The following is a 16,013-nucleotide window of genomic DNA, read 5'->3' on the forward strand; positions in this document are numbered from 1 at the left end:
CCCTGGGCAAGTCACTTGACCCCCATTGCCCACCCTTACCAATCTTCCACCTATGAGACAATACACTGAAGTACAAGGGTTAAAAAAAAAGATATGTTTTCATTGATTGATCATAGTTATTTGGAGTCAATGATCAAAAATTCCATAAAAAGTTATGTTTCTCAATGAAATTATCACATTTTCAAATAAATTCAAAACTTTTTCAGGAAAAAAATTAATGAAAATATCAAAAACAATGCTAAGTTACAGGTAAAATAAATATTCTGGTTTCTGAATACAACATTAAGCAGATTTCTTCTTCATCTATTCCTATTTATACCCCAATCCCCCCAAATATGCAATTTATATTACTTATTATATTACTCATTACCTAGATGTGTCCCAGTCAAAGTATTCATTTGGAGGTGGCACAATGGTCAGAACCTTCAGGCTTCAAATCAGAAAGACTCACTTTCCTGACTAGGATTAGTAACTGACTTCTCATCTAGCCTGAGACACTTATTATCTGTGTGTTCCTGAGCAAGTAATTTAGTTTTGTTTGCTTCAGTTCTTCACCTGAAAAATTAGCTAGAGAAGGAAATGAAAAGCCCTCAAGTATCTTTGCCAAGAAAACCCCAAAATGGTGTCATGTAGAGACTGACGAAATAAAAAAGACTAAACTATAATAAATGTTCATCATCTACTCAGGGATGCTCTATCAAAGGATCCATAATAATTTTTTTTTCTTAAATTCTCTGACCCATAGCTAGATCCAGTCCTCTGGTAAAATAGTTCCATGTTAGTGCTATCCATTCCAATAATGTGAGGATCCCCAAGCCTAGGAATTGCTTCCTCCAAAATGTCTTTATAATATATACCACCAAATGAGGAAAGGACCTTTTGCTCTCCCTTTCTCTTATAGAGAAAGTCTGAAATTTTTTCCTTTTTTTTTATAGGGTGTTTATGGTACCATATTGAAAAATTTGGGTTTAGGATTTGGTCACAGGCTATATTTTGGTCAATGTTTTTTGCATTTTTTCTTACTTTAAATTTCTATTTTAACTTTAATAAAATTCTTTCTGTGGTATTAAAATATAAAATATGTTGTTTTTATACAATACTATATATATATTATGAATTTCTGATTTTCTAATCTTATTTGTCATGTGCTGGCCTTCAAATGCCATCTGTGGCTTTCACAAACCTCCTCCAAAATTCTAATTTAATTTCATATGTCAATCTGTGATATATCAAAATCATGGTGGGAAAAATCACAATGTGGAAAGAATTCATGTATATATTTAAGATAAAGGAAGTATAACAGTTGTACCAACGCTCAAATAGAAAAAAAAAACTTCCAGTTGGTAGTCCATGGTGAGAAAAGAGATGTTGACCTAGGAGTGTATAGATCAGGAGGTGGTACTTTAGGCATACAGTGTCTGTCCTGATACTACTGTGCCTGGCCAGGCCAAAGATCTTCATTTGCACACTCCTGGCCCCTTTCTTTGTGGTAGCTGACTCAGCCTTAACTTTCTACTCCACAAGCTTCAGGGAAATTTTCAAGCACTTCCTTTCCTTCTTCCAGCTCCATGAAACTCACCAAGACCTGGATTTCCCTTTAAGTCTGATTTCTGGACTCAATGAACTAATTTTTAAAGGTTACTCCATATTTCCTTATTCTTCATCCTAGAGCAATTTTTCCTTTATAATTCACTTAAAGAATTTATTGCCACATTAAAAAGGGATCATGGGCAGAGTAGTAAGTTCATCTTTATTCAGTCCTTTTCTATAGTCACATTCTGGATTTCCAAGATCACTTCTGTTACATATAGTAAATATTGTTTATTTCTACTCAGATGGAAGCTTTAATTGCAAATTTAAAAGTAACAACATTGCCATTACAACTTTGACATCATTAGTCATCATTTTTAATTCTATAAAGGTATTATAAATTATATTGTGAAAATAAAACACATATTTCAAAGGAATTCAATATCACAATCCTTTTTAAGATAAGAAGCTATAACCTAATGGAGTAAATATATTTTTCTTGATTTCATTGTCCCAGATAAAGCTTTGCTATTGATGAGAGAATTGTAAAAGTCACAAAATACAAAGTTCCCCTCATTTCTAAGCTTCTAAGATCTCTCACTATACTGGTGTAGATGTCTAGTGCTCCTAATATGAAACTGGATTTCCTTACTACTTTACTCATTTCCATGAAGAAAAATGTGGAGAAATTATAGCCTTTTAAGAAAATCCCTTCACCAATGAAGATCTGTACCTCTCTTCCATCTTAAAGCCACAGAGAGCTACCCAAGTCACTTCGAAGCTAGATGACTTATTCAAAGTGACAGAGCCTCTGAATATTGGGAAAAAGACTTAATGTCAAGTCTTCCTAATTCCAAAAATGCTTTTGTTTCTACTATGCCAGGAGGTCTGCAAATAATTATCCTTAATAATTAGAAAGTCTCTAATATTCAAAGAATTACCTTACTGTCATAAAAGTCTATTTGTTATCAAATGACAATAAATCAGCAAATTCATTGAGTGTTAGACTTCATAAGAAAGGGGAAGAAAAATTAGATGATTGCAAATGAAATGAGATAAGAGGAACTACCTCAAAAAAGTATAATTCTTACTCAACAGCCATCTTTTTTGACATGTACTTTGTCAGCAGGCAAGAAACCAAGACTTGAAGATGTCAACCCCTTCATCATGGAAGCCCTATTGCTGTGATTGATGAGATCCTCACCTGGTCCACTATTTCAGAATCTAGACTTCCCTGGAAGACATGTGACAATCTCCTTCCTTTCACCATCCCTGTAACTGGCAAGACCAATGCTCCCCTCATTGGAAATCATTTCCTCTATTTATTTTAATTCTACCTTTGAATATATGTACAAAATTGGTAAGTAAAATTGGCAATTTTTTATTTGGATCATACAGTTTTTACTACAATAGTTCACCTTTGTGAGAGAGCTTGAGCAATCAGTACATATTTCTAGATATAGATCATTATCATATATGCAGAAATGTATGTATTCATTCCTATGCCCAAGTAGCTTCTGATGCAGAGACATAATATGAATACAATGAAAATATCTTTCACACTATTATTTTGATGTGATGAACCAGAAAGAAGAGGAATCAGGAAAGACTTGGGACCAAATTTCCCCTCTCATGCTAGACATGACAGGTAATTTGGTTTCTTCTTCATTAAATGAGGATATTGTCTGGTAGCTACTTTGCCTAGACTAGTGTTGTGAGGCTCAAATTATATAAACATACACATGTAGTGTTTCTATATTTATAAGCAATATAAAATGTGTACTTTCATATGTATTTGTACATAAACATGTATACAATTGTGCATATATGATATTTTGGAAAAATACATATACATATAGATAGCATTTGCAAACTTATAAGTGTTATTGAATGAATGACATTTTCCCAACTCTTTTCCTTTGTCATTTTAAAAAATCTGGTTTATTATCAATAGGTTCCTACCTTCTTTCCCACCAGCAGAGTAATGATTAACAGGTTGTTTAACACTCTGCAGGGATGACCTGCCTTTTCTCATTGTTTCTTTTATTTTTAATTTTTTTAACTATGATATTAGAATCATCTAAAAGCGAAAACCAAAGCAAACCACATTTTCCTTTCAGAAAGTCTGTGCCTAATACCATAAAGATTCCTGTGGATTAAGAGTGAGAAATCTGGGTTCTAATCCTTTTACAATCTATGAGTTAGCAGGAGGGTACAGGGGAAAGAGGGATAGGTAAGAAGTCACAGAATCTGGATTCAAACTCCACATTAGATACTTCTTATGTGACCTTATGCTAATTATCCTGGTCCTCAATTTGCTGATTTGAAATGGAGGGATCATGGCAGGAGTTGGATTAGATGATTAATGAGGTCCTATACAGCTCTAAATCCAAGAACTTAGTATATACATAACCATTATCATTATGTCAAGGTCTAATATTATATCACTACTTTCATTTCATTTCCTTTTCATTCCAAATTGCCCCATGTTTCAAAAGCTATTAATGTAGAACAAGATGATATAATGTATGTATGAACACTAATTTTAAAATACAATGGATTCTTTTTTTTCTTTCACTAACATTTATATTTTATGATACTTCACAAAAATAATATAGTCTGGATTTTTAATCGCCTCACCAGGAAGCAATTAATTAAAATACAAATAGAAAGTGCTCAATTTCATAAGTATTTAAATATTCTGTAAAAAAAATCTGGTATTGAAATATTTTTAAATAATGCTAACTGTACAACAAAATTATAATGTGCTTTTCATTAACTTAATAGAGTCAAACTATTCTGTGTATGTTTAATTACCTTAAATATTCTTAAATTTCATAAAGCATTATATATTTACCTATCTGCATCAATGGTCACATCATGTACTCCTCTCTGAATAACATCACGAGATGTTGCCAAGTCTGGTATTCGGTTCAAACTTCTAGTATATAGGTTTAGTCCTCCATCTGTCATGTATCTGAAAATAAATAACCAATTAATAAGCAGGATTTGAACAAAAAGAGAACAAAATCCAGATAACAAGTATCAATAGAGAAGCAATAGTTATTTCTCTTTGAGAATAATAGGATAGTTTACTTATTAGTATAGATCAACAAAGAACATCATCAATATAATAATTTGCTGCAGTAAAATAGCCAATTAAAAATAAATTCACAAAAATAATGAACAATTCTACAGATTACTAGAAAAATGTGGAAAAGGTAGAACATTCACTTAAAATAACTTAAAATGCAAAAAAATATCTGGGATCTAACATCATCATCATCATAATTATAACATTTATACAGTGCTTCCTCTATGTGCCAGGCATTGTATTAAGCATTACTATCCTATTTGATCTTGACAATTACCCTGAGAAGTAAGTACTATTATTATACCTACATTATGGATGAGGAAACAGAGGCCAAAAGGATGTGACCCAAGCTCACACAGCTAGTGTTTAAAGTCAAAGTTGAATTTAGGATTTTCTGTATCCACTCTACGTGAATACTGTATCTACTGTTAGCTACCCCCCAATATCACAAAATATATAAAAGAAGAAAACATACAATCAGAAAATTATATATACATAAACTTTTATGGAAAATAAGATAAGCCAAATTAATTAGTGTTTTAATAATTTTATACTGTACTCCATAAAATAAAAATTATGTTATTACCTAAATGAATCTACATATTGAGTATTATGTAGGTCAAACAATTAAGGTAATGTTTTCTCTAATTGATAAAATGAAGAATAGAGGAACAAAAGCACATCAATTAAAAGAGAAAAAATAAGATGAATTATGAATAAAATGGCCTAACATCAGGACAAATTATATTTTCAAAGCTATTTCGAGACTGATTATATTATAACAACAAAAAAAAACCCTATTAACACAGTGGAGTAGTTTCTCAATAAAATTTTCAGGCAAACCAAAAAACAGCATCACAAAATAAGCTAAGACAAAAATCTTACATTTTACAACATGCTCTATAAGGATATGCATCTAAAAATAACACTTCATATGACAATAAATCATAGAATCATAGAATGCCAGACATTTTGGACTATAGTTGGTGGTTTATAATAAGATAGGGAGATAGAGTACTGAAAGGGTAAAAAAAGTATATTTTTTATTTAAAATGTTTTTAAAGAATTTTTATTAAAAAGTATAGCAAGAACAAGAAAAAGTTAGAGATAAGAGAAAAAACTCAATGCATGGTAATAAAATTCTGACTTCCAAAATTTATTCACAGGAACACTAATTATAGTAGCAAACGTATGGAAACAAATTTTGATATGAACAGATACTTTGAAAATAAAGTATAACAAAAAGAATGACATGTAATAACTTCAAAAACTGAAATTCAAAAAATTGAAAGACAGTAAAAAAAGGGAAGAAAACAAGTCAAATACGGTGGTCAGTATTGTTTATAAGTGTTAATTCATTCTTAAAAGCGCTTTGGTTCTTTCTCTTTTATAAATGAGAAATCATAAATATGGAAAGCAAAATTTGCTGTCAATCATAATCATTATGTTAGGTGGTTTGCCTGATTTTATTGAGGAAAATTGAATATGCTAGGGGTTGCTTATGGAAAAATGATTGAAGTGTCCAAAGAAATTGTATTAATAAAACGACAATGAATTGTTCGACTAATCTGATTCTACTTAGATCTATTCAATGCTGAATTAATTTACAGGGCAAAAAAATTGAGGAACCTTCATTGTTTGTTCATCTGCACAGCTTTTTGAGGAAATCCTTGACCTGGGAGAGTTAATGAGCTTCTTTATAGGGCTTCAACTCTTAGTTCACTGTTCTTTATGAAAATTAGAAGGAACCAGCTGTTTCACTTTGCCATCTCATAGGAGAAAAACTACTACTACAAAAGCCATCTTTGTAATTTTGTCACTTTTATAATTAATCACTTTTTTATCAGTAACAAAATTTTGACTAACTTGAAAGCACTAGAATTTCACTCAACATGTAAAGTTTAAAGAAGAGTTATTCACAATGATGAGTCTTTTCATGATTCAAATATTGTTTTCTGCAAGGCAACCTTATGAGGTAGATCAAGAAGACATTGTTATCTCCACTTTGCAGATGAGGACACTGGAGTTTAATGAAGCAAAATGTTCTATCTATAACAGTAAACATTGTTCTTGCATTCATATATTAAATATTTACTAATCTATTTTTTAATGCTAAAGATATCAAGCAAGGTCGACACCGAAGGGAAATTTAATAGGTCTTTTAAAATTGGAATGGAAATTTTTATGTTTTAATTAAGCAGAAAAGGAAAGACCCTTTGCAGTAAAGCATTTAAATCTTCCTACATGTAATATTATCATTCCATGGTTTAAACATCTCTCTCTCTCTTTCTCTCTCTCTCTCTCTCTCTCTCTCTCTCTCTCTCTCTCTCTCTCTCTCTCTCTCTTTCTTCTCTCTCTCTCTTTCATCTTAGGTAAATGAGCATGAGATAAATAAAAGACATAGCTATGACCTTAGGATTTTGAAAGGTCGGAAGATTCACTCAAGTCTCAGCAATAGGATTTCATTGCAGAGTTTGATAATATCTACAACAACTAAAACCAAGCCTGGAAATAAGGCATCCTAAAAGGAAAAACCTACTTAGCTTACCAACACATGAATCAGCCTGGCAGCTAAGATTCCATATCCTAAAAGTCAGAAACTTATATGTCCATCTGCTATACTGCACCAAGAGGTAACCTAGAAGAGGAAATCATGGCCCAGAGAGTTTGTTATTTGCATAAGAGAATACACATAAATTTGGGTTCTCTGATTCCAGCTTTCTTTCCACTACACTGTCTCTCAGCAAAGATCCTTACAAAGGATGAGATAATAAATTATAGGAATTCATAGAAACATGATAGGTTTGTATGAAATGATGCAAAATGAAATACAGAGAACCTGAAGAATAATATGCAAAATGACTACAATAATGTAAATGAAAAGAAAAATAAGAGAAGCTAAATTCTACATAATTATAAAGATGTCTCTATCCCAGAAAACAGAGAAAGGGAAAGGGGAATAAGAAATAGGAAAGGAAAGGAAAGGGAAGTGAAAGGAACTTTGCATTTTGTAATTAATTTTACAAGGATGCACCAACCATGGTGAGAGAGGAAATTGAACTAAGAGAAGACTTTGGAACGTGCTGACTTCTCTATGATTCATTTTATCAGACAATAGGATATTCAGAGGAAGATATGCTGAAAACAGAGATCAAATATGAGAAAGGGTCAAATGAGAGCAAATCCATTGACAACTGTTAATTGTTATTTTTTCTTAAGCCTGAGTTTCACGAATGCGAACAATCTCTGAAAACCTTGTGTGCTGTGTAGCAAAGGCTCTTTGAATTAGTCATCAGTAATCACCCTAAGGTTTAATTTTGCTTACAGTTTTGCTTATATCAGCCAAATTCTCATTTGCATATTAGAGACTATTTTTTTATTATGATTATCTATTTTTCTAAGATAGTCACACCTCTGAGGATACCTTACATTCAGCCATGCATAAAGTGAAGAAACTAGAAATTATTTACTCAGAGAACTCCAATCATGGTGTAGTTCTCTCGTTTTTACATGCTAAAGAACCAGGATTAAAATTACACACACATATATGTGTACATACATATGCTTAATATGTAATGTTTATCACACTAGGGTTTAGAAGTATGCTCAACTACTATCCTGCAAGTCTCATTAACATTTTTATTTGCCACAGAACTGTTTCTTTAATAGCATTCCTACATAATTCTTATATCCCGAAGTATCACTAGCCTACCTATGCCCATTCACAAGTTCATCATCCTAGGTATTTTCCTCATTACTTTCAAGGGAAAAATCACAATAATCTCCTTTTTGATCATCTTTTTTTTCCAGCGTTCTTCCCTCTGCAATTCATCTTACTAGTAGCTACTAAAATACTTTTCCTAAATCAAAGGTCTAGTCACTTCATTCTTCTTCTCAAGAAGTTTTAGTTGGTCTCCATTGCCTCTAGGATTAAATATAAAGTTTTCTATTTGGTATTTAAAGGTGACTTTACAATGTATCATTCTAGGGTTTGGGTATATTAATTCCATTCACACACTGCACCGCTATTTTTACACACACACACACACAAATCGATTTTCCATTTTTGTGATTTTACTTAGACTATCTCCCATGACTAACATGCACTCCTTCTTCCTTTCTGTTTCTTAGAGTGTCCAGGCTCCTAAAAATCTCACTTTAAACATGAATTCCCAGAAGAGATTTATCCTGATTCCCCTAGTTGTTAGTAACCTGTTCCCAATTACCTTAGATCAATTTCATTTATAGTTATAGGCATATATATTGCCTCTCATTAGAATGTAAGCTCTTTGGGAAAGAGACAATCATTTTTGTCTTTGAATCATCAGCATCTGGCATATAGTAGGCACTTAATGAATACATACCAATTGAAAAAGAAAAACAAACAGATTTGCAAGTGGGTAATTGTCAGAGCTTGTTTCTAGTTTTTCATTTATCCCCTACATATATCCAGTTTTTCATTAAGCACTATGCATTTTTCCTTCTAAAAATATCCCGCAAAATGTCCTTTCTTTGAAGACATTCATTAAGAGGGTAGTCTTCTAAGTTCAGTAATTCTACTTTGTGGATAGCTCTCATTGTTACACTCAAACAGTTCAACAATAGTCAACATGAACAACAGTTCAACAAGAACACTGATTCATTAATAACAGAACTGGAGAATTAAAAGAAAATTTGAGATAGCAAAGAGAAAAAAATATTCTCTCAATAAATCTTTGATTTTGAAATGAATTTGAAAGAAGTGAAAATCAGATTTAAATCTGATAATTATAAAATTTTATAACTATCATTATTTTTCTTTAAAATTCCATTTTCCATATCCTAAAAAATAAGCTAAATTATAATTGGACTAAATGTAAAAAATTAAAAGAGATATATTTGATTATCATTTGTATATTCTAAAGCCCCAAATATGGAAAATAACTGGAAGGTGATGAAATGTTTTTATGTTAGCCCAATGTCTCTTTGTAGTAGTCATGCACAGTACATGCCCCCAAAATATGTCACAATCTCAATTTATAGTACTCTGTCGGGATCCTTCCTTCATTCTCATTCCTTCGATGTAGGCTCAAACATCTAAAAGCATGTGACATATCATTTCACGTGAAAAATTATGCTACAATATGTTCACTCTCTCTGTCAAGGGATCTTTTCCAAAAGACTTATGAAGAAGAGAAATGTGATTCCCCAAAAGCATGTCTGAATTTCCAAAGTATCAGACAAAGTATAGCAATAGGGGGTTGGGAGATTTAGCCAGAAGAAATAGTTGGAAATAATCAAGACAGTATGGAGAAAATTCCAGTTTTTGCAATAAGTATGATAAGCAGAACTCAGGGTGAAAACATGGCATTGTTCTCAAGAGTATAATTAAAGCTATAAATGAATCATTTCAAATGTATGGTATGTTTCAGGACAATTCACATCAAAGATCAATATTTTTTTTTATTTTATAATAAAAAGGGCAGTTTATTGCCACAGTAGATAGTGTTAGACCTGGAGTCAGGAAAACTCATCTTCTGAGTTTAAACTTGACCTCAGAAATTTATTTGTGACTTTGTGGAAGTCACTTAATCCTGTTTTCTCCCATTTCCTCCTCTGTAAAATGAGCTGCAGAAGGAAATGCCAAACTATTCTAATATCTTTGCCAAGAAAATCCCAAATGGTGTCAGGAAGGGTTTGACACAATTGAAACTTTTTTTTAGGCTTTAATGCTTTTATTTTTGTGAATGGTTTTGTCCTAGTTCCAAATGACAAATGAACTACAAACAATATAATAAAAAGGTTTTCATTGAGCTTAAAAAAAGGTTTTTATCTCTGTACAAACATAAGTTTATTTATCATAGCACAAATGCTTATTGACAAAGAATCGAAAGGAAAAGCACTAGAAAAGTACCAATATTTGAGAAATCATCAAATCACTAATATATTTGTAATTTTTGGATTCTTAAAAATATGTATTCAAAAGTCAAAAATTAGAGAGCTATAAATCTTAACCTTCGAAATCCTACCAAAACCTGCAAAATCCCGGTCAAATGGTCTTTCTTCCAGGAACTCATTCCCAATCTGTCTTCATAAGTACGAACAACTCCCCTAATCCCATCTCATATGGTACTTTCTTTCCTCTGTAAGAAACATGGTATTATTATCCTCATTTTATAATTGAGTAACTGAAGCTGAAAAGAAGTAGGTAACTTGCCCAGTATCACTCAACTATTCAGTCACTGAAGAATAATTTGATTCCAAGCCTGTGTTTTTTCCCATAATGACCTTTGGCAAATCATCTAACTGATCTGGCCTGAAGTTTCCTCACCTATAAAATGTCAGGGACTTGGAACCTAATATATCTTCCAACTCTGAATCTTCTGAAAACCAGTCATCACTTTAAAGTTTCTCTTCACCAATATTGGGGAGGTGCTAATTCCTTTCAGGACCCCACAAAACAGCTCCAGATAGAACTGACCAGATGCTTTCCAGGACACAGAAAAAAGGAATCATTTCTACCTGTAGGTTGACAATAGTGTTTTTCTCTAGTTGAGATTTTGCACTCTGGGTGTGTCACAAAAGAAAAAAAAATCACCATCTTGAAGGTTTTGGTCACAATTTGTTTTTGGCTTTCCTTCATAGAGAAATGAGAAAAGAAAATCGTTTCCAAGGGCAAAAAATTTTTGTGGGTGGACACACTTACAGACAGAAAATCTTTGATTGTCAGTGGTTCTGCCTCACTGAGTTTTGAGTACACTTTGGTGCAGTCCAGGGGTATTTAAGTAGTATTTAGGGAGCATTTAGTACCAGCCCTATGTTTATAAAACCATCAGTCCCTACTGGAATAGCTGAACTTAAAAAAGTGGCCACACCTGGTAATCAATTGCAGCCTCAGTCCAACCAATTCAATTTAACAAGCATTTAAGAGGAAAAGACACAAGGAATACAAAGACTTAAAAAACAAATCAAACATAGCTTTTGCCTGCCAGGGGCTTCCATTCTATTGGAGTGAAGTTATGACATCCATACATTCACTGGAAGAGAGAGGTAATAAACTGCATTGTTATTGTTCAGGCATTTCAATCGAGTCTCATGCTATGACCCCATTTGGGATTTTTTTGGCAAAGATATTGGATTAGTTTGCGATTTCCTTCTCCAGCTCATTTTACAATTGAGGAAACTGAGGCAAATGGGGTAAAGTGACCTGCCCAGGGTCACACGGCCAGGAAGTGTCTGAGGTCAGAGTGGAACTCAGGAAGCTGAGTCTTCCTAACTACAGGCTGGACACACTATCTAGTAAATCATAGAGTTACCAGTCTACGTAGCATCCCTATGGATAAATTTTCCATAGCTAATGAAATAATGATGAATAAAGAATGAAGAAGCATAAACCAACGTTGAGGGATTGGGTGCAGTCTTTCCCAACTATTACCTATGTAATTTAATCTGTAAAAGGAAAAGGTTGGAGTTCTTAACGTGCTCCATGAACATTTTTATTAGCTTAATAATTGAATTTCAATATGATTGGTTTCCTCTGTGATCCTATGTATTTTATTTTATGCACTTAAATCATTATTTTGAGAAAGATTGTACAAGCTTCACCAGATGGTCAAAGGGGTCCATCAAACACACATAGATAAATATTAAGAAGTAATTTATTGCCAGAATATTCCTTGCTGACTTCTGGTTAAGATGGTGGCAGAGTAAGGAGCAGCTGCTCAATCTCTCCAAACCAAAGTATACAGGACTCCTCAAGGGGACATAAAAATGAATCCAGACGAACAAAGGGACCCCACAACAGGGCGCAGCATTGAAGGTATGTGGAATCGGGGCATTTCCACGCTATAAAGGGTGAAACAGCTCTCACTAAAACACGAGAGGAAGAAGCCCCTCCACCACCCCCCACACCACGTACAGCCCTGAGGCCAATGCACAAGAGTGAAAGCAGGATTGGGGCACCCAGTAAGTCACTGGCAGCCCCAGGGCTTGTACCTGAGAGCAGCAAGAATTAGGACCCCAAGTGGCTAAAGAACTCTCTTGGACTTTCCCGAGCATCTGCGCGGTTGAAGGCAGTGCCCTAGGCACGGACAAAGATCTCAAGCGCAGGCTTGGACCGCGAGTGGGGCCCCTGTGCAGATGGGAGTGCAGATGTGGAAGCAGCCCCTGAGACTGCTGAAGGAGCCTCGGGCAGAGGGACAGACCAGGGAGGCTCGACCCCGAGAACAAGGAGACCTGAGCCCTCGGGAGCCTAGAAAGCACAGACAGACCCTGAGTGTGAAGACAAAGCTGAGAAGGGGCGGGGCTAACAATGGCAAGCCAAGAACCCCAGAAGAGAAAGATTATCAAGAAGAACTCTGGAACACTCGACAATTTTTACACAGAGAAAATCCAGACAACAGAGGAGGACAAACAAGTATCCAAACCTTCCCAAAACAATGAAAACTGGTCACAAGCTATTAAAGAGTTCAAAACTGAGATGTTGAGGAAGATGGAAGAGATCTGGCAAGAAAATAACAGTTTAAAAGGCAGAATTTTGCAATTGGAAAGTGAGTCTCAGAAATCCAATGAACAGATAAGCAAATTGAACACCGAAAATGACCAGATTGAAAAGGAAAACCAGTCCCTGAAGGCTAGCATTGAGCAATTAGAAGCCAATGATCTCTCAAGACAACAAGAACAAATAAAACAAAGTCAAAAGACAGATAAAATAGAAGGAAACATGAAATATCTCAGTTACAGACCAAGAAAACCAGTCTAGAAGAGACAATTTGAGAATCATTGGTCTTCCAGAAAAAGCAGAAATTAATAGAAACTTGGACTCCGTACTTAAAGAAATTATTCAGCAAAATTGCACTGAAGTTCTACAACAAGAGGGCAATATAGACATTGAAAGGATCCATAGATCACCCTCTACACTGGACCCAGAAAAGTCAACACCCCGGAAGATAATAGCCAAATTCAAGAGCTTTCAAGTAAAAGAAAAAAATCTTACAAGAATCCAGAAAGAGACAATTCAAATATCAAGGAGCACCAATCAGAATCACACAGGATCTGGCAGCCTCCACGCTAAAAGACTGCAAGGCTTGGAATACGATATTCAGAAAGGCAAGAGATCTGGGCCTTCAGCCACGGATCAACTACCCATCGAAACTGACTATATATACTTCCAGGGGAAAGTATGGGCATTCAACAAAAAATTTAAGATTTCCAAGTATTTGCACAAAAGAGACCAGGACTAAATGGAAAGTTTGATATCCAACCACAAAAATCAAGAGAAACATGAAAAGGTAAATAAGAAACAGAGGGGAAAGAAAGAAAACTCATAATTTTTTAAATTTGACTCTTTAAGGGCTTAAATAAGATCTAATTATCTGTATTCATATGTGGAGAAATGCTATGTATAATTCTCTGTAGTGAACTCTATTCACTATTATAATATTCACTATTATAGCAATCAGAAGAATAATTCATAGGGAGGGGACAGAATACTAAATAGTCTAAGATGACATTGGGGGGTGGGAAAGAGGGGTAGAATAGTAAGGGATACCAAGAGAAATTTGAGTGAATAAGAAAAATAAGATATTCTATTATACACAAAGAGGGCATGGGAAGGGGAGGGGATAAATACTATTATAAGAAGTAGAGGAAGAGAGCATTAAGAGGTAATATTTAAACCTTAATCTCACTGGAGTAAACCCGGAGAGGGAAGAGTAGATATATTATCCATTGGGATAAAAAACTCTATCTAACCCTACTGAGAAAGTCAGAAGGGATAAACCAAAGGGAGCCGGGCAGTGGGGAGGTCAAAAAAGGAAGGGGAGAAGGGGGAGCAAATTCATTAGGCCTTTAAAAATAAAAAGAAGGGAATAACAAGGGAGGGGGTAGAAAGGGAAGTTAATCAAGGGAGGGGATAAGGGATACAGGCTTAAAGCAAACCACTGGTTTAGAAGAAAATAGTGTAAGAAGAAGGGGTGGGACTAGGGGAGGATACAAAAATGTCAGTGAACGCACAACTGATAATTGTAACTCTGAATGTGAATGGGATGAACTCGCTCATAAAACTGAAGCAAATAGCAGAGTGGATCAGAAACCAAAATCCTACCATAGGTTGTCTACAAGAAACACATATGAGGCAGGTAGACATACACAAGTTTAAGGTTAAGGGCTTGAGCAAAATCTTTTGGGCATCAAATGAGAAAAAGAAGGCAGGAGTGGCTATTATGATTTCTGACAAAACCGAAGTAAAAATAGATATGATTAAAAAAGACAGGGAAGGTCATTACATCCTGATTAAAGGCAGTATAAACAATAAGGAAATAACACTGCTTAATATATATGCACCAAGTGGTATAGCATCCAAATTCATAAAGGAGAAACTGGCAGAGCTCAAGAAGGAAATAGATAGTAAAACCATAATAGTGGGAGATCTAAATATTCCTCTTTCAGATCTAGATAAATCAAACCAAAAAATAAATAAGAAAGAGGTAAGAGAGGTGAATGAAGTCCTAGAAAAATTAGATTTAATTGATATGTGGAGAAAAATAAATAGGGACAAAAAGGAATACACCTTCTTTTCAGCTGCACATGGCACATTCACAAAGATTGACTATGTAATAGGGCATAGAATCATTGCAAACAAATGCAAAAGAGCAGATATAATAAATGTAACCTTCTTAGATCATAATGCAATAAAAATAATAATTAGTAAGGGCACCTGGACAGGAAAATCAAAAACTAATTGGAAATTAAATAATATGATTCTCCAAAACCAATTTGTCAAAGAAGGAAACATAGAAACAACCAACAATTTCATTGAAGAAAATGACAATGATGAGACATCCTACCAAACTCTGTGGGATGAGCCAAGGCAGTACTCAGGGGGAAATTTATATCCTTGAGTGCATATATTAACAAATTAAGGAGGGTAGAGATTAATGAATTGGGCATGCAACTCAAAAAATTAGAAAGCGAGCAAATAAAAAACCCCCAGATGAAAACTAAGTTAGAAATACTTTTTTTTTTTTTTTTTTTTTTTTTTTTTTTTTTTAAATGAACTATTGAATTAATAAATAAGACTAGAAGCTGGTATTTTGAAAAAACAGATAAAATAGACAAAGTACTGGTCAATCTAATAAAAAAAGGGAAAGAAGAAAACCAAATTGACAGTATTAAAGATGAAAAGGGAGACCTCATCTCTAATGAAGAGGAAATTAAGGCAATCATTAAAAATTATTTCGCCCAATTATATGGCAACAAATATAACAATTTAGGAGATATGGATGAATATTTACAAAAATATAAATTGCCTAGATTAACAGCAGAAGAAATAGAATACCTAAATAATCCCATATCAGAAATAGAAATTGAACAAGCCATCAAAGAACTCCCTAAGAAAAAATCACCAGGA

At 33.9% G+C, this 16,013-nt stretch overlaps 1 protein-coding gene across 1 annotated transcript in view; it reads right to left on the reverse strand.

The window, feature by feature from the left end:
* Window positions 1-16,013, reverse strand: part of NAV3 (neuron navigator 3) — a 454,139-nt gene that overhangs the window by 169,986 nt on the left and 268,140 nt on the right. Inside the window, exon 12 of the mRNA XM_044679183.1 lies at window positions 4,388-4,507. Coding sequence (XP_044535118.1) covers window positions 4,388-4,507 — 120 coding nt within the window. The remainder of the gene's footprint in view (window positions 1-4,387; window positions 4,508-16,013) is intronic.

Source organism: Gracilinanus agilis, chromosome 5, assembly GCF_016433145.1.
Source record: "Gracilinanus agilis isolate LMUSP501 chromosome 5, AgileGrace, whole genome shotgun sequence".
Classification (NCBI taxonomy): Eukaryota; Metazoa; Chordata; class Mammalia; order Didelphimorphia; family Didelphidae; genus Gracilinanus; species Gracilinanus agilis.